At 42.7% G+C, this 27140-nt stretch overlaps 2 protein-coding genes across 7 annotated transcripts in view; one reads left to right on the forward strand and one right to left on the reverse strand.

The window, feature by feature from the left end:
* Positions 1-6589, forward strand: part of LOC135904519 (uncharacterized protein C1orf50 homolog) — a 31704-nt gene extending 25115 nt beyond the window's left edge. For 3 of the 4 annotated variants that reach the window (XM_065435325.1, XM_065435323.1, XM_065435324.1), the window contains exons 2-4: positions 771-889; positions 3066-3284; positions 4498-6589. In XM_065435325.1, coding sequence (XP_065291397.1) covers positions 779-889; positions 3066-3284; positions 4498-4683 — 516 coding nt within the window. In that variant the 5' untranslated portion in view covers positions 771-778 and the 3' untranslated portion in view covers positions 4684-6589. Of the gene's footprint in view, positions 1-770; positions 890-3065; positions 3285-4497 lie in introns of those variants that run through there. The other variant, XR_010565129.1, reaches the window with a different exon arrangement.
* Positions 6590-8755: 2166 nt separating this feature from the next.
* The window catches only part of LOC135904518 (coiled-coil domain-containing protein 50), a 111394-nt gene continuing 93009 nt past the window's right edge, over positions 8756-27140 (reverse strand). For all 3 annotated transcript variants that reach the window (XM_065435319.1, XM_065435322.1, XM_065435321.1), the window contains 3 exons: positions 14254-14327; positions 13323-13570; positions 8756-10270 (listed from right to left, as the gene is read on the reverse strand). In XM_065435319.1, the coding sequence (XP_065291391.1) occupies positions 10104-10270; positions 13323-13570; positions 14254-14327 (489 nt within the window). In that variant the 3' untranslated portion in view covers positions 8756-10103. The remainder of the gene's footprint in view (positions 10271-13322; positions 13571-14253; positions 14328-27140) is intronic.

Here is a 27140-nt window from a genome sequence, read left to right on the forward strand (position 1 = left end):
CTCTTCAAAAGTCCTCGGGACAGTTCATTTCATTGCTGAGCCCGTTTTACTCGTGAAACTTCACTGCCGACTGAAGTGAAACTTGACAGCAAATAGTTGCATCGAGCAAGTGTTTTATTTCATTCCAATGAATAATTAAGCTTTCGCCATTGCACTATAATAGATGAGTCAAAACGTATAAAATTATGTGCTTATAACTTTATTTTTGTGGTTACCGCCTTAGTTAGGTAACAGGAAAGTACAAACTATTTGCAGCCTCGCGGAGGAACAGTGGCTGGCAGTTATGGGGTGTGGGCGGGGCTTCACTGCAGACTAAAGTTGTATCCAACTATAGAGACTAATACGATGGCATACTTGCAGTGTCTATCGCGGCAACTGTATTGCCTGCTATAGCTCTTCCATCGTGCAGCACTCCACATGCAGTACATCTGAGGCCCCCCCCCCCCCCCAAAAAAAAGTGATGTTGGATACAGTCTTGCACTTAGAAGCTGTTGCTTATATTTTTGTCACCCAGTTGGGCAAGAAATTATGTTTAGGCATGTGCAGTCTTGTTGGTGCAATCGGTGTAATAGCATACACGCTGTTATTGCAAAACCTTGAGTAGGTGCACCAGCATAACCATACCAAAGGTAATGGCACACATATATGATAAGTAGAAAGAAAAACAAAAGTTAATAAATCACAGTAGTGTTATGCATAAACATGTGAAGTTAAATTAGTGCAGATTGTGATCGTCATGAATCTTGACTAATTGCCAATGGTTTTTCTAGGAACACCAATGGAATGCAGTGTAGATACATTGGAACAGCAGGTTTGTCAACTTCCTGGCATGCCTCCCAAGAAGATGCCTCGTACCGATCTCATTGAATTGGCTCGGCAAATTGAAACAGTAAGTTGTAACAAACAGTAAGCAATAGTCGGAGGTAAAACGGACGCTGACCAAAAATCTTAAAAGAAAAGGAAACTTGTGAACAAGGCCCCGTATGGGAGCCAAAACGTCTTAGTTTCCTTTTCTTTTAATGTTTTTGCGCAACATCCGTTTTACCCTTGACTATGAGCAATCCCGACCAGACAAGATTACGTCAAACTCTCGATTTCAAACAGTAAGCAAATGGGAACTAATTGTAACATGCAGTTATGCGTGCCGTGTTTTGTCATGGTAAAGAATAATGAGTGTGAAATAAAGAGCGGGACAGCTGTAGAAGCAAGTAAACATGACAAGTGTTTGTACTATTTACTTATTTCTACCACAGTCCTCATTAATAAGTACAATATGAGTAAAGTCGCCCGGCAACAAATAATCTTTGATCAACCCTAAAGTGGCAAAACAGACCAAACAATGAAGGCATATAACAAATAATGCAGGTCAACTACAGAAATTGGGCTATATAAAGCTGTGCACTCCAGTAACTGGCCAGAGGATTCTATTATGGACTGAAATCTATGTAAATGCACACTTACCCATGTCAAATTGTGCATTTTTCACAAAACTACACCATTTAAATACACTGCTATCTTTTAGTTTTTCACCTTGAAGGAAGTTGTATAGGCATTGCATGGCTGTGGCTATTGTATAGCTTTGCAGCAAGTAGACTGCCTCTGCATTACGTGCTTTCAAGCTTAGTATTTATATTTTTATCCTTTGTGTTTCACTTAATGGCAGGGGACATAGCTAACATTCCTTTCAGCTTTCTTGAACGTAATTAAATCTTCTAATCTGTTATAAATATTCAACTTGGTAGTCTGCATAACGAAGTAACCTTTAGTGAACTTAATGCTACTTCAGATGTGCTCAAATTTAGTAATTTCTTTTATCATGTACTATCATTAATTTTCCTTTGAGTACACATAATGCAGCACTTACGTTGCTTAAACTCGATTGCAAGTCACAAATTTGCAGAGGCTGTACTGGTAAAGTATGGGCTTGTGCACCATTTTGTACCTCGTTTAGTGCAGTGACTGTGTTATACGTACAGCCCATTTATAGCATGAATAGCTGCACATATAAAGTTTGCTTATGCATATGGTATTGTTTTGAAATCAAGAAAGCCAAGAGTGCATAAACGTGCCTTGCAATTACCCTTTGAAAAGTGTCAAGCTGTCTCTCATGCAGTGTGCACCATTTCCCAAAATGCAGCAGCCAGCACATCACTAAGATTGAAATTAGTGTATAGCCGGTGCATTAATCTTGCTTTTGTGTGATGCTTTCTGTCACATGCAATATATGATGTGTAACAACATACTGGCTGCTAGATCTTGCAGTAATGCATTGTGGGAAAGCCAGCTTGACGTTTTTCAAAGGTGTCTCTTCTTGGCTCATCATAGAGAAATGCAAATGTAGCCAAAGATTGTTCGCACAGATGATGTTGCAAGCACCTTTCTGGTAACACAGGGGGATGAGAAGCTGCACATTAACATGATCTGCTTATCTCTTGCTTAGCCCTAGCAACTTTGTAGAGGCTGTGAATTGTTGACCAACAGGGCACCTGTGTCTTGACAAGCAAGTTGCCTATTGAAAGTGGTGCACACAGATAAACGTTATTCAATGATGGATCAGGTGTGCTATAGTAGCCAAGTGTAAGTAATTTGCATGTATGGTTGCCAAGTGCAAACAGCGCGCAGGGTATAGCAGCAGCAGTCACAGACTAAAGACAAAGCTAGCGTGCATCAGCAATAGGTTGGTGCATGTTTTAATTAAGACTTTCAGAACATCCTAGACACCTCCAATTTGTCTTGATGCAGTGCCAATAATGGACTGCACATAATGTCCTTGTTTACTCACTGGTGACACTTCTGTAATGCTTTGCAAGTTGCATCTGACATAGAAATTCGCTCTTGCAAGGCAACACTATCAGTGGCACATATAAGCAGGTTACAATGTTAAATACCCAGCCTATAGCACTTACAAAGGCATGAAGGTGTAGCATTGTACTATACTATGTAAAAGTATGGATTTAATGTGCTTTGAAGGACTCTGACTTAAATAGATGATATAACATTTTACAATCTCTTAAAGCTTGTGAATAGTTGAATGATTATAATCCCCATTGTTGTTTGTCTGGCAGGCAGATGACTTCATCAAGGCCAATGTCTCCAACAAGCTCACTGTGATAGCTGAGCAAGTACAGTTTCTCCAAAAGCAAGCACAGCACATTCTTGAGGAGGCTCAGATCAATACAAGGCTTCACCATGCCGCGTGCAACTTCAAGAAGGTGCCCGGGTCAATCTACTACCTCTACAAGAGACCAAATGGTCAAGAGTACTTCAGCATGATTAAGCCAGAGGTGAGACCTTTGAGAAGAGTGTGAAGTGTCTTGACCCACAAATATCTCGAGGAAAATCACAGAAGTGCCACTGGGAAACATCTAAATTCTTTAATTTTCATCTTGCATCTTACCTATTTAAACCTGCAAGGAAGCAGCTATTGCAATTTCATAAACCTATTTGTCTGATGCTTTTAAGGCAACTAATGATTCAATTTGAGAGGCTTCGCATATGATTCTTAGCTGTGTTGGCTGCATCCTGGTGGTGACAAGATGCAGAAATGTCAGAACTGAACTAGTGCCTCTCATAGCCTCTGTTTTACTCAGATGTTATACTGCATCAGTTATTCGATCAAATCTGGTCAAAGTAATATAAGTAGAGCAATAGCACAGCACACTAATGTTTGCCACCATTAATTATTCGTGCAAGTGGGCAATTTCATGGGTGGTAATAAAAACCTCGGCAGCATGTTGACACTCCTGCAACACGTGGAGGCAAAAGCCTGCTGCACCCGTGAAACGGCACATAAATGCAGGGCACATACTTGCAGATATAGTGAATCACAACTTTCACTTCTTTGAACAGAAATATACCTCCCGTGATAATGGTTCCAGCAGTAATGGTAATTGTTTTGTAATCAATTCCTCAGGAAGTTAGGCACATGCAATATTGCATAATGAACTTGTTTAAAGTAAGCACACATTAAAATATTTTAGGTGACATACTTCTCTTAGGATTAATCAGATGTGTCAGTTGTACAAAATTGCAATATGAAAAGAAAAAAAAACGGTCACTTGATATTACATAAAGGGAACTTATTATAAAGGCACTGCTCAACTACAGCTTGTTGTCATGTCAATGGGTGCACACAAAGCCATGTTTATGCTTTTTATATAAAACAAAATGTGGGGAATACTGTGAACCAGCTTTGACGTTTATCAACTGCAATGTATATTCAAAAGCAGTTGGCCTGTTTCGGTGCTTTTTCATAACAAATGAAGGCAAAAGTTTCTTTCATTGCTCCAAATGTGAAACACTTTGGCTACAATTTCTTTGTTATTTTGGCAAAGCATAAAATTTGAATGATCCAAAGACTGTTTGTATCAAGCAGTCTGCATTTAAAACAACATGCCAGTTGACCAATTAAGATTTGTTTTAATCATCTGTAATTGCAGATTGTCACTACTCGAATTGAAACAAATCAGCTTTGTTTATTCTGTCTGCTTATGCCAGGAATGGGGTCCCCGGTGTCCACACGAGTTCCTGGGGGGATACAGATTGGAGTCCGACCTCACTTGGACACCTACAGAAGCCATAGAGAAGAAAAACCGGCAACTGGAGGCCATCGGCCGCATCACCCAGTTCTCGTGCTGGAAGCAGGAGCCCATGGCCATAGCAGATGCATTTGTGCAAAAGTAGCACAAGTCACAGCACCCTGGAATCAGTTGTTATCCAGGCAATGATTCTGAGCATCCTCTGCAGTCAAGACTTGGCGCAAAACTTTCATTTCACAAGAAAAAATTGTTTCATTGGACCAGGTGCATGGGAAAGTACGCTCGAAACTTTGTAAAACATAATGGCTTTGGAACTGCTGGCTGTGGTCATTCTTTACAAACGAGGTGCAAGATAGGCCCCTGAATGACAAATCAGCAATACCACATTATACTTTGACCTGCAATCATTTGACAATTGTATTTCAACCAACAAGAAAATGTTGCAGATGGCTTTAAGCAAGCAGCTTACAGACTATATGAGCTGCTCAGAAAACTTTATCATAGGTAGAGAATGCATTGTTAGCACTAACAAATGCAGTTTTCATTCGTGTGTGACCATTGCAATGCATCTCTCAATTTCAGCCTTTGTGCCAGGTCGTAAGGAAATTGTTTCTTCCTGCCATCCACTGGGAAAGCTTTCACTCCTAATACAGCAATGGTAAATAACCATGCACCATCCTTCGCCAACTGAAAGCTCTGTCTGCCCCTGGTGCCATTATAGACGAGTGGACATTAATCATATGATATGGGCCTGCCCGGCCGACCCCCCGCTGCGAGAGCTTGAAATTTTAAATACCAAGGATTGGGAGGCTGCTCTGCTCAACTTGCACCTAGACCAATAGTATCGGGTTGTCTAGCGAGCTGAGGAGGTCGCCAGGGCCTGTGGGCTTCTGGCCGCTTAGTGACCTTTTGATTCTTGTTGCCAACAAAGTTTTACAAACATTACCTTGAAAATGAACTGAAACATGCCCTCATTTTTGCCTGCTGTGATATTGTAATATACTACTGTAGCAGCCTTTTTCATATAATTGTGCTCCTGATTGCACTAGTCTACAATACAAAATTTCAAATAGCTCATGAGCTCAAGTTCACTACACCATCATAGTTTACAACCACTTTCCCTGGAGTGTGTCGAGGCTGTCTTTTGTGCATTAAATAATGAATTCGATGAAACTCATTGCCTGAACAAGGCTGCCTAGATAAAAGAAAGCGAGTGCTTGAGCTTGTCGATAGCATTTGAAAAAGAAAAGGAAAAAATACAAACTGGAGCTGACAATAAACAGACGTTGCAGCTGTGGTGTTCATCTACGTCTGTGGTTTTTGCACTCTTAGTTTTAGCATTCCCGAGATACCTTGTCACTGTCATGAGCTTAGTACGAAACGAACAGTGCACATTTTTTCTTGTTTCAGTTCAGAAATACAATTTATTTTCGGCAGTTTTCACATTGGGCCCTTTCTTCAAACAGCCCAGCACGTCTTCAGAAAAGAAAGAAGGAAGAAAAAGGATCAAATGCTACACAAACTCAGTCATTCCAACAAGCTGTCACAGAAATTCAAGAACAAAATAAAGACCTTTCAAAAGATATTGTGACACTTCTCTTTATATAAAGAACACAAATAAAAAATGAGTTGTAAGGCAGTAAAACAGGCTGCAAGTGTTTAACTTGACACCCTAAAACGTTTTAAGAGTATACTTTTTTGCCACGTTCGTGGCAGATTATGTATTTGCGTACATACGAAATCAGATACTTTCGATGACTGTTAATACATAAAAAAGAGAAGGAAACATAGGCAAGGGGTAGCCTGAAAGAGAAAATTATGCTCCACAACAATATGAGATAATATATGGCATCTCAATACTAGACAACTGCACAGCTGGGATCACCGAGTCGTGCCGTAGGTTATGTTAATATGATTTTAATGAGGAGATTACAGAACTTTGTTTTTAAGAACTCTCTGAGGGCCTAGCTTGTATATATTGTGAATGGTTGTGATGCAAAATGTATAAAAAGAAATGGAAACAACTTGTCTCAAGCTTTTCTTTTTTTGTAGGTGCACTATTCACAACTTATAGTGGTACCATCTCTACAGCAGCGGATATTTAACAGTGAATAGCTCAATGTACACAGTTATAACAAAAATCTGTGTCTGTGTGCTACGTTCTTCAATGTATGTCCACAATGTAAACTGGAGCAATTACATTGTACCAAAGCCAAAAATTCCTGTTCTTAATATTTAATGAGGAAATTTCTGTCAATATCGTGAACGCCACTAAAACTAAGGCTGCATTTCCCTTGGAGTAAATTTCCACATGCGGCTGGTAATCAACATCCCTCTAGTGATCACGGTATGTGCATGCACTGCAAGCACCGGTTATGTTTCACTTAAAAGGATGTGCTGCACCAGCACAGTGGACTTACTGCAGTCTGATTGTACTTTTTATCTTGTGCACATGACTCAACATGGTGGTGCACTAGCTATATTATTGGTATTACAATAAAGCATTCAGAGGACAGATGAAAAGTTTTCAGGAAAGAGGTATTAAAGTGTCCAAAATACTGGTACCAAGAAAGGTTGCACACAACATGGGTGCAAGATGCAGCAAAAATGGCTGAAAACACTAGGGGCTTCCTTAGTATGATAGTAATAGGATTCAGTGTTATCCTGTACAGAAATACATGAAGTGCTCTATCTAGCAATTGAGATCAGTGCTACTGGAGTGGCAAGGCTGCTGCTGTCCTTTGGACTTAAAGGGACAGTAAAAGCAAACACCAAGTCGGCATGGACTGTTTAAATACCATTCCAGAAACCTCACAACACTTGTTTTGTGCCAAGAAAAGACTTACTTTATGAGAAAATTACATCAGAAGGATCCGAATACCTTTTTCGAAATTCAAATCTCCCGCCACCTAACCAGGGAGTGGCGATGTTGCATATGCCATCACCACCATTTGCTGCCGTCAGTAAGTAAAACAACGCTCGACAGATGGTGGTACTGAGCTAAGACAGAGCAATGGATTCGCCACTGCATCTGCTTTTTGGTCAAAGGCCATAGACCCTTCGGGCACCAGCGACATCATATGGAAGTTGAATTCTCTGCTACATGCAGTTTGTGTGAGTTTCACGAGCCAGCAAAACCAGCGCAGCACTACGCGATAAGAAAACTACTGAAAAGCGAAAGTGTGGGCGGCGCCGAGTTGAGCGAAAACAAAACCTTTTGACTGCCCGCGTTGTTGTCAAGGGTAATTTCAACGAGTTCTTTTTTTTAAAAATGAGTTACAACTGACAAGCAGCACTTTACTTTGTCTTATAACACAATAAAATATGTTTTTTTGCAAAGAGTGGTTCAGTACTAGTGACAGAATTTAACTGAGGAGTGCTTTTGTCATCGGGCAAGTACTTGAATGTCCCAGGGGAGTCTCTGATCATGTCCTGCATTTACTTCAATTTATCGATTATTAAGGCTCTGTTTACGATAATATTGATGTCTTCTTAGAGATCCTCGAACACTAATCTATCACTATAGCTTGACTTAATATTTGCCTTTAGTGTCCCTCCAAGGCTATGTGGCACTACACAACCTGCCCTGGCCAGCTTGCAGATTGCCAAAGGTACATTTGACTGGTTTACTTCACTCTGACATGATTGGCAGCAGTGCAGAGGCCTGTTGACATTGGATCCAGAGAAAGACTGCCCATGCCAAACATTCCGCTACCCACAGAGCAATTTGAGGCGCCATATCAGAATTTTGTCAGATCTCAGTTCAAACGTGTGAGCACCTCTCGAGTGCTCCGAGCTGGAGCGTGGCACGCTAAATTAACCATGCAAATGTGTTCTGAGCACTTGATTTCAACCAGCCACATGTAAACTGCATAGCAGAAGCACTTGAAAGCAACCAGTCAAATGTACCACAAGCTTGTTGGGAGTAATCCAGTAGCACTATCAAATAACTTCTTGTTTTTTTTTTTTTAAGGTATGTGTTTATACTGCAACAATAATTTCCATCTTCAAGTGCACTTCCATCTTGTGTCATGCAATGCATGCTGCAGTTGTGTCATCTACACTGCATACATGTAATTGTTGCCAGCAGGGGAGCACCAGTTATGGGTCACAAAGGAAGGAAGTGCCCTCAAATTTTACAACAATCACTGTTGCATGACACATTCAAAAGACAACACTCTTTATAAAGTGTACATGCCCATTGTAAAAACATGCTACCACTGACCAAGACGCCTTTTTTTCCCACTTGCACGTCTTGTTGAAGATGCTGTTGCAAAGTACTACAGCATTTATAAAGTGTAATACAACTTGCCGCTTGATGATCAGTGCATTTTGCTTTGCTTCTTAGGAGAGCAGTACTCCTGCCACTCTGGTGCAAGAGCACTGACGTGCATCTTCCAATTCTCTACATGCTGGGACTATATAATAGTTGCCAGAGGCATGTATATATCTATATATATATACATATGTCTGTGTGTGTATATATATCTGTAGTTCTCTTTCTTCTTTTGTAACTGTAGGACTAGCAGCAAACTGTACTTAACAAGCTCACTTTAAAAACATGGATGCTAAACGAGTACGCACCTGCTTGAGTTGGCCCTGGGTTGATGAGTGGCATCGTTATCTTGCCATGTCCCAAGAAGCGCTCGTCAAAAAAGCCCTCAAAGGACACTGAGGGAGCACCGTGCAACCAGCTCTGTTCAAACCTTCTGAACTGCTTACTCCCTCTCCAGGCACAACAGTAACAAACTGCCTCTGAACCTTGTCAAACATGCCATGATATTGCCTCTATTTGGATATGGTGGATTGAGAAGATATGCACATAAGACTACTGAAGAATGAGTTGTGCAGCTGCCATGAAGACTAATTACAGTGCTTGTACTGAGATTGAAAAAATGCTTGCGTTTGTTATTGTTTTGCATTATGTCAGTGCCTCCAGTGCCACTTGCCTTTTGCTTGATAAAACTTAAGCTTAAGAAAATGAGAGAGAGAAAGAGAGCCCAATATGAAAGACAAAAAAGAATTTGAAGATAGATAAACTTCTATCACAGCACAGCTTTTGTTCGTTATCAAAAGGCACACCTGTCTTGAAAAAATTAATAACAAAAATAAAGCAACAAAAGGCTTCGAAGGGATTTTTCAACTTCCTTGCACTATGACATGTCTACAATCTGGATGTAGAATATTAAATATAGTATCAGAGGCCACAGGGAAAGAAATGAGACAATGAGAGTTTTCTGTGTGGTTCAATTTCTTGTACGGCTGCCTGAAGTCCTAACTTGCCAGTGGCTGTGTCAAAAGCTGCACAGTGGCAGCAGTTTCCCTGCCTCTGTGGAAACTACCTAGAGTTTTTCTTTTGCTCAAGTGCAAAGATAACTAGAGCATGCCAACTGACAAGTTGTGACAGTACCAATTTTACAAAAGCGCGCTCGCACAATACAGAAGTCAGCATTCCCAAACAAGATGACACAATCATCACTGCTTCCTTTTGAACAGCAGACTTGGCAGGAATCACAGCACGGGCCGCTCCTTTTCAAGTCAACTATTCTGCTGCGGGGAGAGCAACTACTGCGTCTTGCATGCATCCTTTGCTTTCTTCCCCTTCTTGCCCTTCTCGAAGGAACTTGACCTCCGCTGGCCCTGGATCGGCATGTACGGAGGCACAGCACCTTCGCCATCGTCCAGGTCAACGTAGCAGGCATTAGCCAATGCTGGACTGGACGTTGATCCACCTTCAAATTGAAATGTACACCTTATTTTGTCACTCATGCCATATCAGTAGGAAACATGCATAGCTCTCTGTCACAAGTGAAAGCTGCCAAAGGCACACCATGTGCAAACTGTTTGAGCAGCACAGTTTACCCTATTTTTTTCCAACTCACCACTGTACTCATCATAATTTCAGTCTATTGGAGTTAGCTGCAGAATCATGGTCCCCACGTGAGATCTCAAATTACCCTTACAGGCTGAATTCATCTTATGCCTGCAATTTTTTTAATCCCTAGCACTCTATCTAATCCTCAGAGTTTTTCTTGGCACTCATTCTGTTACTTCAGTACCAAGTCACTGGTTATCAGTTATATCAACTACATGGCCGTCCCAATTCACTTCCTCCTTAATTAGAATGTAATCTATTCGCGTTAATTCTCGAAACCACTGCATTGTTATCTCTTGACATTAAGAGGCAGCTTTAGCTCGGGTGCTCCTATCTAAATACATGTAAAAGGAGAATTCATTTTGCTGGGAAACCACTGCACCAAATTTGACGAGGTTTGTTGCATTTAAAAGAAAACCTTGAAATCTAGTGGCTGTTAGCTTTGAATTCTTTATTTAGGTCCTCAATTTTTTATAGAAGGTTGGCAAAAATCGAAAACTTAACAAAGAAAACGAAACTATCAAGTTTAGAACTCTGTAACTCAACAACGAAAAAATATAATACAATTCTGTTAATTGAATCTAAGAGTACATCTAAAGCGGACAAAATTGATATGTTACACATGAATTTAAAAAAATTTAGTAATATAGAAATACAGCTATTGCAGAACCCTTGAACACAATGTAACAAATTCACGTAATATATAAATTGACATATCGAATTTGTCCGCATTGAATAATCTAATCGATACTGTTTACAGAATCGCGATATCTGTTTTTTATGCAGAGCTTTTAAATTATAAACTTCATGTGTCTATTTTTCTCAAAGTTTATGTTTTTGAAAATCCTTGCAATAAAATTCAGGCGCTAAATCAAAATTCCGCTTTCAACAGTCACTAGAACTTAACTTTCTCTCTCAAATGCAACAAATTTAATTAAAATCAGTCGAGGGGTTATCTCAGAAAAGCGTTTTTGCGTTTTACATGTATTTGAATAGGCCGCATTGGAGTTGGGCCCAAGCTAAAGCTTCCTTTTAAACGAGTAGTACTGATATGAAATTTCCTATTAGTCATTTTTTTTTTTGAATTATACGAAAGTCCAAATACTCCAAGTCTAAGAAAAATTACTGGCAAGGGCCAAAGTGCCCTAAATAATTAACTGTAATGCTTGTCTATGAACCAGTTTCAGAACACAGGAGATGAATGAGCCATGATGTCACACGCTGCCTGCTCCGTTCCTGTGATCGCTGCCACAAGCGTTGCTGGAATAAACGCGTGCAGCACTCTTGCCTATTTTCTTTTCTTTTTGTGAACAATAACATCAAGCCTTATTGCTACATGATGCAACAAGTAAGATCTTATAACTGTTTCCCAATCCTCACACTCACCCAGTGTTTATATGTGAGAAGCTCTGGCAGCAACTTTAGCAGCAACTGCATATTTCGTGACCGGCCACGAGAGGCACTGACAATCTCAGCTCAATCTCGCACGCGATAGGGAGGAAAGTGGGCATGCAGTGCAGGAGGGAGGAGGAGGGTGGCTTCGAATCTGCCAACAAGTGCATACTTTGCACAGCCGTGCATGGTAGCACGCGCCATATCTTGAAAAGGATCTGCAGACGGCTCATACCTTTGTGAGCGCTGTGTTCTCTCTGCTCTAGCGTTGAAGCAATAGATAGCATGAAGGTCACTTCACTTGCTGCTGCTGCTGTAATTGCTCACACCAGTGTTTTGACAGCGAGTGTCTGCGCTGATTGAGTGAGATGTGTTCATGTTTGCTTGTGCAGACTGAAACCATACTTGTTAATTCAGTTAGTAAGCGAATGTTTCCAAGTTTATACCCGATAAAACTACTATCCTTACTTCGTATAGCTGTCTACTGATTTGCTATCGCAATCGATGCTTCGCCTTTCGGGTGAAACTGAAACTTTTTGAAATCTCATTGCCAAAGCAGTCCACCACAAAAGGCCATTTTAGAGTGTGTGCATGCGTGCACATGTGTGTGTTTGCTTAATGACAGTACTGTTTTGCAATGCTTTAATGAGCTTCAGCTGTGCATGCCTGGTCTTAAGTTTCTACAAAAAGAAGGAAGCATAAAAGCATGCCTCTGATATGTGACCGCATGTGTTAAGTGTTAGCTCTGCCCTGGGGCATATGTTGTTCAATAATAGGACTTCACAGAGAGGACACAAGGAAAATCCTTAAAACGAAACATATTTGGAAGCATGACTTTAGTCTGCTATGATAATGGAAGAACGAGCACCTGTGCCGGTCACTGCCACATGAGGAAATAAACATTGCTTGCACATAATTATATTTGCACTTAATGCTATAAGCAGGTATATTTACTAATGACATGAAATGAAAATGAGGCTTGAACTGACTTCATGTTACTGTTACAATAAGCTAATATAATTGCAGGCACATCCACTGGCATGGCCAGGAATCTTTTTCGCAAGGAGCACACACTGGAGATGGAAGGATGCAAAATGGGGGGGGTGGGGGGGGTGGAGGAGGAGGCACATGCTTGATGTGCCTCCCCACCCCTTGTGTTACACTGGTTCGATACGTTACGCTGTATCGAACCGAATGTACTTCAATAAGGTAAAAATTTTGGCCAGTTGGCGTAGCATACTTCAGATTTTGTAGGACCAGCACTCCAAAAATACAGCGCAATTTGTGTTTTTCATGTCCCGTCTAAGCACCAGTACTATGAAATCTGAACCTAATATAATCTGATGTAACAAACAATGTTATGATGATGACGATGATTTATTGGCATCCCCTTTGAAACGGGGCGGTGACAAATAGTCACTTAGCCTGCCTGGTACAATGTGTACAAATTGGATAAAACACCCCCGCGTTTGACAAGGCTGTCAGTCGGCTGCTCTGAGTTCAGAACAAGGGCCCACCTATGGTGCTTGAGCTTCCCGAGATTGTGCCAGGAGGTGTGGTGTTGTCGGCGCCACCCTCAAGAGGGTCCAGAGTATTGTGAGGAGAATGTGAGCTGCTCCGCCGTCCGCTGCCACGACGTTCCAACGATGGCTTTCGACGGCTGAAAGTGGGGTCAATTTCGGTGGCAATGTTCTTCACCCCACTCGGACCAACCAGGAAGGCTGCAGCACCCACTGGCTCTCCATCAGCCTTGGCTGCCGATGAACTGCATGCAGAAAACTGGATGACGACGGCAGAAAACAGATCCATACCATGGCATTGTTGATAATCCTATTCAGTACCTATAAGTCGAATTCACATTAAATAAACTGATAAGCAGGATAAGCTACAGCACAAGCATACAGTGACCTGTCTTTTTATTCTGATTACATTATTAAAAGGTATGGCAGTTACTGCAACTTAGTTATCAAATTTTGTAATGTCCCATTTTCTTTTGTTTTTTTCTGGCCTGCATTATTTCATGAAGTGCTTGGCATTACATCGCTTGAAAGAAAGAAAAGAGCACCTTGCCATCACAGAAGTGACCTGCATCAGAGATATAGACTGGTCTTGCTGCCTGTAGGCAACTAAAGTCCATGTAAGACAGGCAAGTAACAACTTCAGGCGTTTTACTGAATGTTGCAGACCAACAAATTCAAACTAAGAGCAAAATTTCGGTGGGAACAAAGCAGCAGGAAGCACAGTTTTCTTTTCAAGTTGTTAAGCAAAAATGCGGGTCACTGTATACAGAGGCACAGCAACCGCCGTGTAAAGGCATGCCAGTCAAGTATCACATGCTGCTTGAGGTATTGAAGAAAGAAGTACTATGTCTGACTCATGTAAGTTTATAACTAAATATTACAGGTCATAATAGGCAGATTCACAAATAGTCACTGGAGTCGGTCTTACTTTTCAAGAGGCTCTCCACTCAAATCGCCTGAAGGTGCATGTTGGCCACTGGAGTTTGGCTCTTCAATAGAATTCTGTAAGGGAACACACGGCAATTAATCGTTCACATAAACTGTCCTCACATACAGCTTTAGGGTACTTATCAGTCAGAAATTTGAATATAACCTGAAATTTCCTGAATGCATAATAAATGAATGAGAACACTGAGAGAATCTAGCGAAATATAGCTTAGAACGACAGAAAGCTGAGCTAGTTGGTAAGGATTCATTATGCAAAGTAGAAGTGAGGCATGCAGACAGGACACAAGAGTAGAGAAGTGGACAACAGGAACGCCGACTATCATCTGAAGGGAGCTCCTGTTGCTAGTAGATATGATGTTAATGTTGCTTTCACTGCTCCCAATAAGCTAGGTAAGATATGCGCTGCCGTACAAAATAGAAAGGAGCGGGTAAAAGACAAAAAACGAACAGATATTTGTCCAGTGAAGCACAATAAGAACAACAGTTTTACTGACTCTCGTATGGGTGTGGTTTATAAAATTTCCCTTAGCTGTGACCAGTTCTACGTAGGGCAAACGGGACGGTGTATCAATCAGAGGCTAATGGAACATAAAAGGTCGTTAACCGATGGATCGTCTTGTAATCTTTCGCTACATTGCCGAGATTGTAACTGCACGCCAGAGTTAGATGAATGCGCGATATTGTACAGGCATAAGAATGAAGATACGCGTCTTATGGTAGAGGCATGGCATATCTATAATGGTGGTAGTGCATGCGTGAGTCAGCCTTCGATTACTTTACATAAGGAAGAGATTAAGTGCCTTAACAGTTATCTCTCACGTAGACCGGCACGTGTACCCGATCGACACGTGGTGTTACCATTCCTGAGCATGCGCAGATGAGTTTTGTGTCTTTTCTTTTTTTGCCTCAGTGCTGCCTTCAGTTGATAGTCGGCGTTCGTGTTGTCCACTTCTCTACTCTTGTGTCCTGTCTGCACGCCTCACTTCTATTTTGCATTATCTAGCGAAATACTTTAGTAAATGCATTTTTTTAGTGCACCTGTAATAAGGTTACTTCACGTTTTGTTTCATACTGCGAAAAAACTGCACCATCACACTTCGGATTTTCAGCCACAGGGTGTTTGGTGCTCAAGTTTAGACTGACCACACCATATTTTTGTCAATATATTGAATTGAGTTGAATTTATTTTCATGATGAATAGAGGGAAACCCAAACTAAAAGTCAAAATTAATTCACTTGACAGAGGTTCAGGCCCCCTTTACAAGGCATACAGTACGAGGAACCAGAAATACATCTCTACTAACATTGCAAACATTATGCGAGCACTAAAAACATTAAAAACATTATTAAAACTATTAAAACTATTAAAATTTAAGACACAAACTATTCTTTCATACTTCTCTGTTGGAGAAAAAGAAAGAAACAAAACTACAGAGAATTACAGGCGTACATAAGTAAAATGCATATAAGTATCCAGACAAGGTCATAAGCACTAAACAAAAATGGCATCATGAACATGTAAAAAAAAGTAGTCTGTTTTTACTGACAGCGGTTATATCGATCGATCTTTTGTAAAATAGTTTAGAAGTACAGGCATGGTGTATTGAAGCATTTGCTCGCCCTATTTCATTCAACAAAATGGAAATTTCCAATATTCTTAGATGCATGTATTGCATATCGACGTCCTAATCTTCATGTGCGACAATGACATTATTATGGCTTCCCTATTATTCATGCTGTGTTTATATTGTATCGCAGTATGATATGAATAAAGCTCATGGGTCAGGTATTACATTAAACTGCCTGAAAAGCACCTCCGTGTGTGTATTGTAGCACACACCAGCTATGTTTTAAGTAGCTTTCTTTCTGAAGTACAAACAATTGATGTGAATTAAGTAACACAGTTTTGCCCCGTGTAAGAAAGTAATAGTTTAGGCTGGACAAGAATAAAGCATTGTAAATTTGCAATATGGTATTGGAAAAATGAAATCTAGACAAAATGCAGACAGCCCTTGAAAGTTTGGTGACAATGTGCTTAAAATGTAGCAGTTTCGCCCGAAAGGCAACACATCGATTGCGAGAGCAAATTATAGAAAGTTATATAAAGTAATGATAGTAGTTTTATCAGCAGTATAAACTTGGAACCATTTGCTTACTAAGTGAATTAACAAGCAATGGGTCAGCACACACAGCAAACATTAACACATCCCACTCAATGACCGTGGACACTCGCTGTCAAAATGCTGGCGTGAGCAAGTGTGGCAGCAGCCGCGAGCAAGGTGACCTTCGTGCAGTCTACTGCTTAAACGCACACAGCGGCAAGAAAACAGCATGCACAGCGGTATGAGCCGTCTTCAGATCACTTTGAAGATATGGCGCATGCTACTGTGTAGAGTACGCAGTTGCTGGTGAAGTAAAAGCCCTCCCGTGCTGCCTTCCCACTTTCCTCCCTTTCGCACACCATATTGAGCTGCAATCGTCATTCTCCCTTGCGCCCGGTCACGAAATGCGCAGTTGTTGCTAAAGTTGCTGCTGGAGCACAACCCACTGCTGCTACTGCTTCCATCCCTCTACAGCCTTTCGTGCAACGGAAGACGGCACATTTGCTGTCCGCCTTACTCCCTCACTCATGCCAGAGGGCTCATCTGCTGCGATAGTCGGGTCCCCTCCCGTGCTTTCAATCACACATACAGCATACGGCACGCAGCATTATTGCCCTTGGACTTTACATGGAACATCACGGCGACAGCAAAAATCCACCTGGAATGTCCATATTATTGCTATTGTAATAAAAATCCAAGGACACCTAAGCATTTCTTATGAATTGTGAATGCGAAAGCATTAATGTCCAAATATCCTGTCAAGAGGTTTATATATGAAAAATTTTTAAATTGACTTTGTTTAACTTTGGTACGTGTTGAACTGCTTTAGTTTGTTTAGTGTTTATGTTACAAAGTACTGGCTGTTACTGCGGTGTCATGTACAATGACTCCTGGTGTCCAGTCAAGCTGCTTATGGCAGGTTTTCGCCCAGGAGGACACTTCTAGTGTATACTAGAAAAATTAATAAAGTTGAAATTTTATAAAAAAAAAAAGTAACGCCACTGAGCGCACCTTCGAGTTATTAACTCCTCAAGGGCAAGTGAGCGCATTGAGAAGCTTGGCACATTTTGATTTTTGTGGCATGTTTTGATCTTTGCCTTACTGAGGCGCAGTTAGAACGCAGGCAAGAGCTTGCATGGACAAGAAACGCATGGATAACAAGAGTTTCCGAGAGTGAGAGTGACATGGCGTAGCAGCTGTTCTCTTCCCTCACACAATACTATGGCAGCAGGCATTCCCTTTTATTTAACAACCTATAATATAACAACCTATAAAGGCATTTGACGAAGCATAAAATTTTCTGTGAGAACTACAAGTGACTGTTTAAAAGTAAAAAGGATTGCTTTAGCTTTGCTTGTATATATTTCTAATTAATTTGGATCACTCCATGTGTGCAGGACTTGGATGCATTCATTAAGTTCAGCTGAAGTGTTTTAATGTTTGAGCTGCAAAATAGAAGAGTCATGTTAATCACACAGGTTATTTTGGTTGAATTTTTGGTAATATTAGTGACATTCTCTTATCCTGCAAAGCTCTAGTTTCAGTAATAATGTATCACAGTTCAAACTGTCAAATGCTTTTGAAAGATCTACACATATTCCAATAATCAACTGTATTTCCTCAAATGCTTTTAGAATAATTTCTTCTTGTGTTAAGAGAGCATGCTCTGTTTAGGGACTTTTGCGAAAACCAAGTCCACATAACATAACGAATATTATGTGAAGGAGATCACTCAAAGCACAGAGCATTAAAAGATAACTAAAAGCTCTTCGCATATAACACATCACACCCACTGTGCTTTGCTGAAACAGAGAGTCTCAAGCGACCAGGTCCATGTGTGCAGAACATTCACACAGGGGTTGTGCAGGTGTGCATCAGTGTAACACATTGAACCAATAATGGAATTTTTTTGCTGCTATCATCCCCTTTCCCATAAGTTGCATTATTGCTTCCTTACATATCTATATGCATATATGTCTATGCTTTCTTCAGTACACTGCATTGCCATCTTATCTGCAATGCTCAGTCGCTTGGTAGTGCTTTCTTAACTCGTTACCTCCTGTAGACAAGCCAAACACGTCCACACGTTTTGCACACTGGCTGCTATGGACAAGCTGAGCTAAGTTAATGTTAAAAGTATCAATTTATGTCAATTTGTCTCCTGAAGGACAACCTGAGCACGTATACACATTTAGTTCTGTTTCAATCACAAATGGCACTGCAAGAAAATGTTTCAAACATTGCAAGAAGAAAAATATGGTGTCATTATCAGGTGGCACACTAGCTGAGTGAGGTCACCCTAATTGAGAGCATCCAAAATGAGGTTGTTTTAATGAGTAAATATGATCCCACGAGGGTGTTATCCATGTCACAACTTTCACAGGGCACGAAAGTTGTTTAAGCCTACTTCAAACAGTGCAGTGAAGGCAACTTTCTTTAGCATTAAAGAAATTGTATGTACCATATTTGCTCGCATAATTTAAATCACGTGGCAAGCACTCATCCTATAATTATCGACCCATTTCACTAACATGCATATGCTGCAAATAACTTGAACATATTATAGGTTCTCATATCTACGGTCACCTTGAATCATATAGCTTTTTTTTTCTAATCAGCATGGCTTCAGAAAAGGCTACTCATGTGACACTCGGTTATTTGAATTCACAACTGACCCTCACTTTAACATGAACTCTAACAATCAAACCAATGTCCTCTTTCTTGATTTTTCAAAGGCGTTCGATACTGTACCTCACTGCCGTTTAATTTCCAAATTGCCTGCCCTTTGTATTGATTCATTAACACTCTCTTGGCTATGTAACTTCTTGTCTTCATGTCAGCAATTTACAGTGGTCAACAACATTCCGTCTAACCTTTGCGACGTCACGTCCGGTGTCCCCCAAGGCAGTGTGCTAGGTCCATTAATCTCTCTAATATACATCAACAACTTGCCCACTAACCTTTCATCCTCAGTTAGGTTGTTTGCTGATGACTGCGTCATCTACCACAATATTAAATGTTTCGATGATAATCTTACTCTCCAAAATGACCTTGAACTAACCTATAGATGGCGCATAACTTGGCAGATGTCTGTTAATGCCTCCAAATGCAAGTTAATCTCGTTTAGTTGAAAGCGCACTAACTCAGTGTTCCACTATTCGATTAATAATACCGTAGTTTTGACTGCTCCATCGTACAAATATCTCGGCGTTTATCTTTCAATGAACTTATCCTGGACAATGCATGTAACAACTGTCTCATCCAAAGTATCTCAATCTCTCGGCTACCTGCGTAGAAACTTGCGTAACATGCCTTCTAAAACACGAAAACTTATCTTACTTATCTTCGCCCACAACTAGAATACGCTTCATCCACATGGTCACCATATCACGATTATCTAATCCGTATGTTGGCAGCCGTCCAGAATAGGGCAGCCAGATTCATCTCTGGCAACTACAACTATCATTCTAGCATTACCCGACTAGAACAAAACCTTGCATTTCAGTCATTGGAAGATTGCGTTGCATTGCTCTTTTGTGTGTTTCACAGGTACATTTATAGTAATAACTTTCACTGTTTGCTGCTTCATGCTCCTGTGCGCACATCTTGTCCGATTCACAACGCACTTAGTTTCATGCGCATTCTTGGTCAAACGCAGGCATTTAACTCATCACCACTACCAAGAGCTATTGCACACTGGAACAGTCTCCCGGATCACATTGCATCTATCTCCAATCGTGAAACAATCCGTGCTAACCTGAATTTGTTGCGTATTAATATTGTATAACGATGTTGCACTTTGCTGTTTTTGTCATGTAATTACTGTTGCCCCCTTTACTGAATGCCCGTCAGTGGGCCTGTAAGGTAATGTGAATAAATAAATAAATAATGCTCATAACCGTTACACTGGCTATAAAAAATTAGAATCTTTTATTTCTCTGCAGAATCATTGCATCTTTGAAAATGGTTGCAGCGACTGTCGTCTGCTTTCTTTTCAACCAGTGATGATGATAGCGCATGGCAGCTGTGTGTAGTCAGTTAGAGAGCCCTGAACCACCCCTCGGGCTTGGTGAAATAACATAGTCTGCAAGTAGCATACACTGCTGTGCACATCTCAGCCAACTTGAGGAGAGTGTGTACGGAGGCTAGTTGGTAAGACATTCTTTTGTGAACTTAAACTGCATTAGAGACGAGACACCGAGGTATAAGAAGACAAGACGAATGCGTTCATCCTGTCTTCTACCTCAGTGTCTCGTCCCTAGCACAGTTTAGGTTCAAAAAAATATCTCAGCCAACTTTTGCTGTCGTACGCAGTGCGTGGAGCTCGCAAGCAGATCGCGAAGCCACCTTTTTCTCAAACATTCTCTTTTCAACAGAAGGCCCTGTTCACAGTCTCTTCTAGACACACTATATTGTCATCGAACGCACTAGTTCGTCATTCCTGTAGACGGCTGCTGGCCGATAGCTGACATCAAGCTGTGGTCGGCTACATGGCGTAGATACCACGGCCGCCATGGCGTGCCGCCACAAGTACACTCGCTAAGTGCACTGCGGCTCGCTGAGGAGAACCATGTTTGGCTTATGTTTAGTGTGCCGTAGGCACCAAAGGTGGAAGTCGCGGCGTCCACATTAACATCCAAAACAAAATTTGAAGTGTGCACCATGGTGACATTTAGAAGGCGGAGCGTTGTGGGCATGCCTCACTGAGCCGTAACCGTAGCCTTCGCAGTGCAAGGCATTGAAGTAGGAATGGGAGCACAGAGGAGGCCGTGTTTGATTGCTAATACATAACTCCACTTCTGCTGAATGCCCTGAAGTACTTTTTTGCAGCAAAGTATTTCTGAAATAGTCTGTTTTCACTTCAAATGCATTTCTCCACTTCGATAAAAAGTGGTTCAGGGTCCCTTTAAGTGCTGTGCACTCTACCGGCACGCGCGTCCACAATCCAACACAATCCGCAAGAGTAACGTTTCCGCTGTTTTGTGAACTCTGCGAGTTGCATGTGGGTAGCTGAAGTTGGTATTGTCTTTTTTTGTATTATTTTGCCATTCGGGATCAGGAATTCAGCATTCAAAGTAACGGTCAACGATAGCGCAAGTGCAAACAATGGTTATGTGGCTGGTGATGAGGCAGGAATCGGTGACGTCAGTGTTGACACCGATTCTGAATAGATTAGGCCAGAGTCACTTTTAGTTTATTGGCTCTAGTAAGTAAACAAGTAATATTTTGCTTGAGCTTATGGTGGCTGGCATGAGAGCTCCGGTTGACAGATACTTTATTTTTTATGTTTTTCTGTTATCACCCAGAATGTTGTCTCAGAAATTTTTAGTGAATAATTTTTGCACCCCCCAACCAACTCCACACCAATTTCCAGCAAAAAATGTGTGAGCATTATGCAAGTAAACATGGTATGTTCTCAATATAAACCTATAATTCTAAACGCATCTCTGGCACTTATTTAATGTGCCGATTCTATCAAGCAGTCTTTAAAATTGATATTGTGGAAATATTTTTTCGAAAATAATTTGGGAGGTAAAGAGTTAACATGGTAATTATACACACATGCAAAATATTTTGTCCCATTTGTGCACATTTCGTAGGCATGACTGAATTGTTTAGCTTCAAATGCTGTCACTCAAAGCTCAGCTCTTCTTTTGCCTCCATGCAATAGAATAGAACCAAACAAGTGAAATCTGTCAGAGCACTTGTCATGAACTAAAGCGGTGGTAACCTAGTCCTGCTCAGCCACGTCGCACACACGAAACTAGCAACTGCATTGAAAAGGGCAAAGCTGAAGGCCCTTCCAGGAAACATCAACTTGCATTAAAGGGGCACTGAACCAACCCTTGGGCTTGGTGAAGAAACATAGTTCACGGATAGCATACGCTGCTGTGAACATCTCAGCCAAATTTTGCAGTTCTGTGCAGCGCGTGGAGTTTGCAAGAGTGCAAAGACACCTTTCCCACTCTATCTTTTCAACAGAAGCCTGCTCCTCACTCTTTTCTGGACGCTTTATTTCATGATATAGCACATTCTCATAAACGGCTGTTATTGGCCAATAGTTGATACCAGTCAAGAACGGTGTTTGGATCAGTGCGCTTCTTCCTGCTATTAATGTGTATATTTATCAATGCAGTTTAATAAAAAGGCTGAAGCTACAATTTCCTTTCAAATTTCGATAAGTATTAGGTTAATAATTACTTCTGGAGGAAGCCGGTGATCGTCTGCACACACTGGGCTGCGGCTGCTCGCATAGGAATTAAACTTTGGCCATACTGCTTATCAGTGTCATAGCTGTCGGGCCTCGCTAATTTTGACTATCAATCAATCACGTCCAGGGCTAGTTCACCGTGCGGCTAATTATGTGCTCCACACAGAAACACAAAGTACAGCTGCACATAATCACGGTTTCAATAATTTCGACTAGTTTTGAACACTCAACTAGCCTTGAACTCGCGAAACTTCGCAAAACTGTTAGCGTGCGCTCGCTCCTGGCCACTCTTGGTTAAACACCTTGGCAGACTTCGCTTCGTATTGAGCTATTGACAGCACTCCAAAAATGTGCAAGTTGGATGTGGCTGCCATCCATCAGTCAAGCTGGTGCAGGAGAAACCCGGTCCATACCACGTAGCCAGAGAGCAGCACATGAGTGCGAGTGCACACTCAAGCCCTGTCATGCACACAGCAAACGCTGCAGTTACATGTAGCATAAGTACCATGGCCGCTGCAGGGTGCTGCGACAAGTTCGCTGGTTGAGCGTGCTGCGGCTCACTGAGGACAACCGCATTTGGCACGTCATAGGCGGCAAACTCGGAAATATTAGCATCTACATAAACACCCAAATAAAATTTGAACTACACACCACGGTGACGTTCAGTAGGCGGATTATTGCGGGCACACCCCACTCTGCCATAGCCTTCACAGTGCAAGTCATTGAAGAAGGAGCGGAAGCACCACAACCGGGATGTTTGATTGCCAATAACTCCACTTATGCTGAATGCATTGGACTACTTCTTGCGGCAAAGTATTTCTAAAATAGTCTAATTTAACTTTAAAAGCATTTTTCGACTGCAATAAGAAGTGGTTCAGGGCCCCTTTAATATTGTTACATAGGAAGACGCAGACGAAAAGCTATGTACAAATATATTTACAAGGAAAATACGCTGCGCTTGGCCAAGAGGCGACAGCCCGCGCAAGCTTCTAACCGTCGTCGTCGTCTTCACACTGCTGGCCTTTCGTGATCGCACATATTGTGCCGTAGCACTACCCCCGGCTGCAAAAGCGCCGTCCCGGAGCGACTAAAGATCGGACTCGGAAGCAGTGTAGTAGGCCTTGAGCCTACTGACGTGTACGACATCACTAGATGCCACAGGAGAGGACGAGCTTGAGCCCACAGGAGCAATTTCGTAAGTCACAGGCGTCACCTGGCGCAGCACGTGGTAGGGCCCTGTGTATCGCGAAAGAAGCTTCTCTGAAAGTCCGACGTGACGAGAGGGCGACCACAGGAGCACGAGCGCACCAGGTGAAAACTGTACGTCACGATGGCGGGCGTTGTAGTGACACTGCTGAGTGGTCTGTGAGGCCGTAAGTCGAGCACGGGCAAGCTGGCGTGCATGGTCGGCGAGGGCGATGGCGTCGCGCGCATACTCGCTTGTTGAGACCGCAGCAGGAGGAAGTGCCGTGTCTAGGGGCAAGGTAGGTTCGCGACCGTACAGTAGATAAAAGGGAGAAAATCCGGCGGTGTCGTGCCGGGAAGAATTGTACGCAAATGTTACATAAGGAAGGGCAATGTCCCAGTCGTGGTGGTCCTTCCTTGGAAACGTACTTGGCCAGCATATCAGTAAGAGTATGGTTTAACCGCTCTGTCAGGCCATTGGTTTGAGGATGGTATGAAGTAGTCAGTTTGTGTTGAATGGAACAGGAACGCACAATGTCAGCGATAACTTTCGAGAGGAAGTTTCGACCACGGTCAGTAAGCAGCTGTCGCGGGGCTCCATGAAGCAAGATAATGTCACGCAAGAGAAAGTCCGCGACGTCAGTGGCGCAGCTGGTAGGGAGAGCCCGAGTGATAGCGTATCGGGTGATCGGGTAGAAGATGATTTCATTTCATGGAAATGATGGCTGTGCTCTATCGTACACTGTTACATACAGCATGAGGTGAAAACCTTCCCTTGAAAGTAAAAAAATCATTTAAACCAAGCAAGTGTGCAGCATTGTGTGGCAACAATGTGCGTGTGTCTGTGTGTGCGCGTGCGTGCGTGCATGCTTGGGGGTACAAGCATGCACACAAACTGTAATGAAGGAGAAGAGCACAAGAACAAGGCCAGCCAGATCATCTGTTCCATGCCTGCAGTGCAACCAGTGGGCCAGCCAGATCGCCAGTGCTTAGCACGAGCGTGATCCGTTTGGGCAACCAGCTGTTCCTGCTCAACGTCACCTGCCTTTCTCAGTTATGAATAGACACTACCATCTGAACTGTTCAGTACACCCCATTACAAGTGCAACAAGCAAATTATGGGTAAAAAGACGGTATAACAACGTGTGTACAACAAGCCACTGGGAAAATGGCCTCATTGTTTTTTTGGAGCGCTTTTAATAATTTCTTAGAGCCTTTGCTGAAACATCCGGTATGAGCAGGTGGCCAAACAAGAACCTTCTTCAAGAAAACGCGCAAGTCGTACGGGTGCAAAAGCAGATGGAGTGATGGAAATAACCGGCTCAGAATCAACTGAAGGAAACTGGTTTGGGACGGTAGTTTCGTGTTCTGTAGCAGCCACTGTCAGCAGCCCACAGCCAGTTCAGAGATATGCAACATCTCAGAGCGCAACATGAAGAAGCTACCTGCACCAACACGTGCGGAGCAGACTGCTTTTTCCGCATCTACACTTGAGTGCTACACCTGTAAAGGTATGACAGGAGCCTGAGTGGAGCTTTATTTTTCCTGCAGGGCGCAAATTGCCTCTTGTGTGGGCCATTCAGGATGCCTTCTTGGAGTGCAACACAGCGTGCATTTTTTCAGGATGAACTGGGAAGCTTCTCTGGTGCGCCCTGAGACGGTTTCACTTCGAGTCCCTGCGGAGCGCACCGAGGTGCACGGCTTCCTTCTCACAGTGGAGGCACGTTTCTTCTGGTGGGCACAGTGCGTGCATCGGAAAGCGTGAAAAAACCCGGAATATGTTCGGCAGTGCTTCAGTGTTCAGCGGATGATCAGAGCAGTCGGAGCTGCTCACAAGGATGATGAGGCGTGACACTATGGCGAGGTGATGCCAAACTGCACTCTCTCAGAAAGCAGAGCGTAATCACTTACGACTCCGCGGTGGCAATGCGGGCAAGCGTGTATGGTATAGAAAGCTATGGTGAGTCACTCGGTTTGTTTTATCCGCAGTGGGGATAAATGAGTTGAGGAGGCAGCGCTAGTTGACCAGGCACCCCTCAGTGGCTGATGAGGCCCTCTCTTCCATGACAGCCTTCTTTGATCGCTCCCCCTTGCTCACACTAATCCAAGCTTTCGTGTGGGAGGAAGTTGCACGTCAGCTTTCTCTACTACCCTTCGCTAAGCTACCCCGACAGCAGCCGCTGCCGCAACAGCCTCCTACACAGCTCGCCCCTACGCTCTGGCGGGTTATTGAAGACCAAGTTGCTGAGGCTCTACCAACGCAGCATCAGCAGTACCCTGTCGCCGCACCACTTACTTACACATCCGTCGCTGCGCGGCCTCCTCGTCAACCACTCGTTGCGCTAAATCCTCGACCACTACCACCTGTTCATCATCCCGTTCATCGACCTGCTCCTGCCTTTGCTTATCCTTGGCACACACAAGACAACAGGCCCATATGTTATGCCTGCGGTATTCCCGGCCATGTTGCACGGCTCTGCCGCCGCCGCATGCTGCACTCTGATGGGCTTGTGCAGTTGCCTCCCTACACCAACGTGTAGCCTTTCCATGACACTTATTTTAGTCAGCAGTCGAACAGGCCACCAGCCGAGCGCCCGGTCCTTACACGTCGTTCACCTTCCTCACGTCGCCGCTCGGTGTCCCCCATGCGTCGGCGCCCTTCACCTACGCAAGAGGAAAACTAAATGCTGCAGTTCAGGAGGCAGGAACTGCGTCGCCATCGATCTGTACAAGTCCTCTATTGTCGCCTTTGAACGTTGTCAACCTTACTGTTGACGGTGTCCCTACCATTGCGCTAACTGATACTGGAACAGCCTAAACGAACTCTTCTCTTGCGCTTTACGAAAAGTTACGGCGCCACTTTCTGGGTTTTCTCTTCACACAGCAAGCGCCCAGCCAATTCAGCCTTCCGCAGCATGCACAGCTAGAGTTGTTATTCAGAGCATTCTCTATATTGTAGAGTTTGTGGTTCTGCAGTCCTGTTCTCACCACGCGATACTTGGGTGGGACTTTCTTTCGCGAAATAATGCCGTCATCAATTATGCACATGCTGAAGTCGAATTATTGCCTCTGTGTAACATGCCCCTCGTCGGCGCCACTTCTCTTCCCGCTAAGCTAGTTCTTCGAGAAGACATCGCCATACCGCCGTACTCGTCTGCTGTTGTTCCCGTCTTCTGTGGCGCTGTCTCTGAAGGCTCTGTCCTCTTCACTCCTTCGGAACTCTTCATAACCCGCAAAGACGTTTCCCTCCCTTTCGCCACACTTGACATTTCAGCCGGTTTCAGTGCCATTGTTGTCTGCAATCCGCTTCCTACAGCCCTGACGGCTCTTTGCGGCGAAGCACTTGGCCATGTTCAGCCTCTTAATGAC

Source organism: Dermacentor albipictus, chromosome 2 (genome assembly GCF_038994185.2).
Source record: "Dermacentor albipictus isolate Rhodes 1998 colony chromosome 2, USDA_Dalb.pri_finalv2, whole genome shotgun sequence".
Classification (NCBI taxonomy): Eukaryota; Metazoa; Arthropoda; class Arachnida; order Ixodida; family Ixodidae; genus Dermacentor; species Dermacentor albipictus.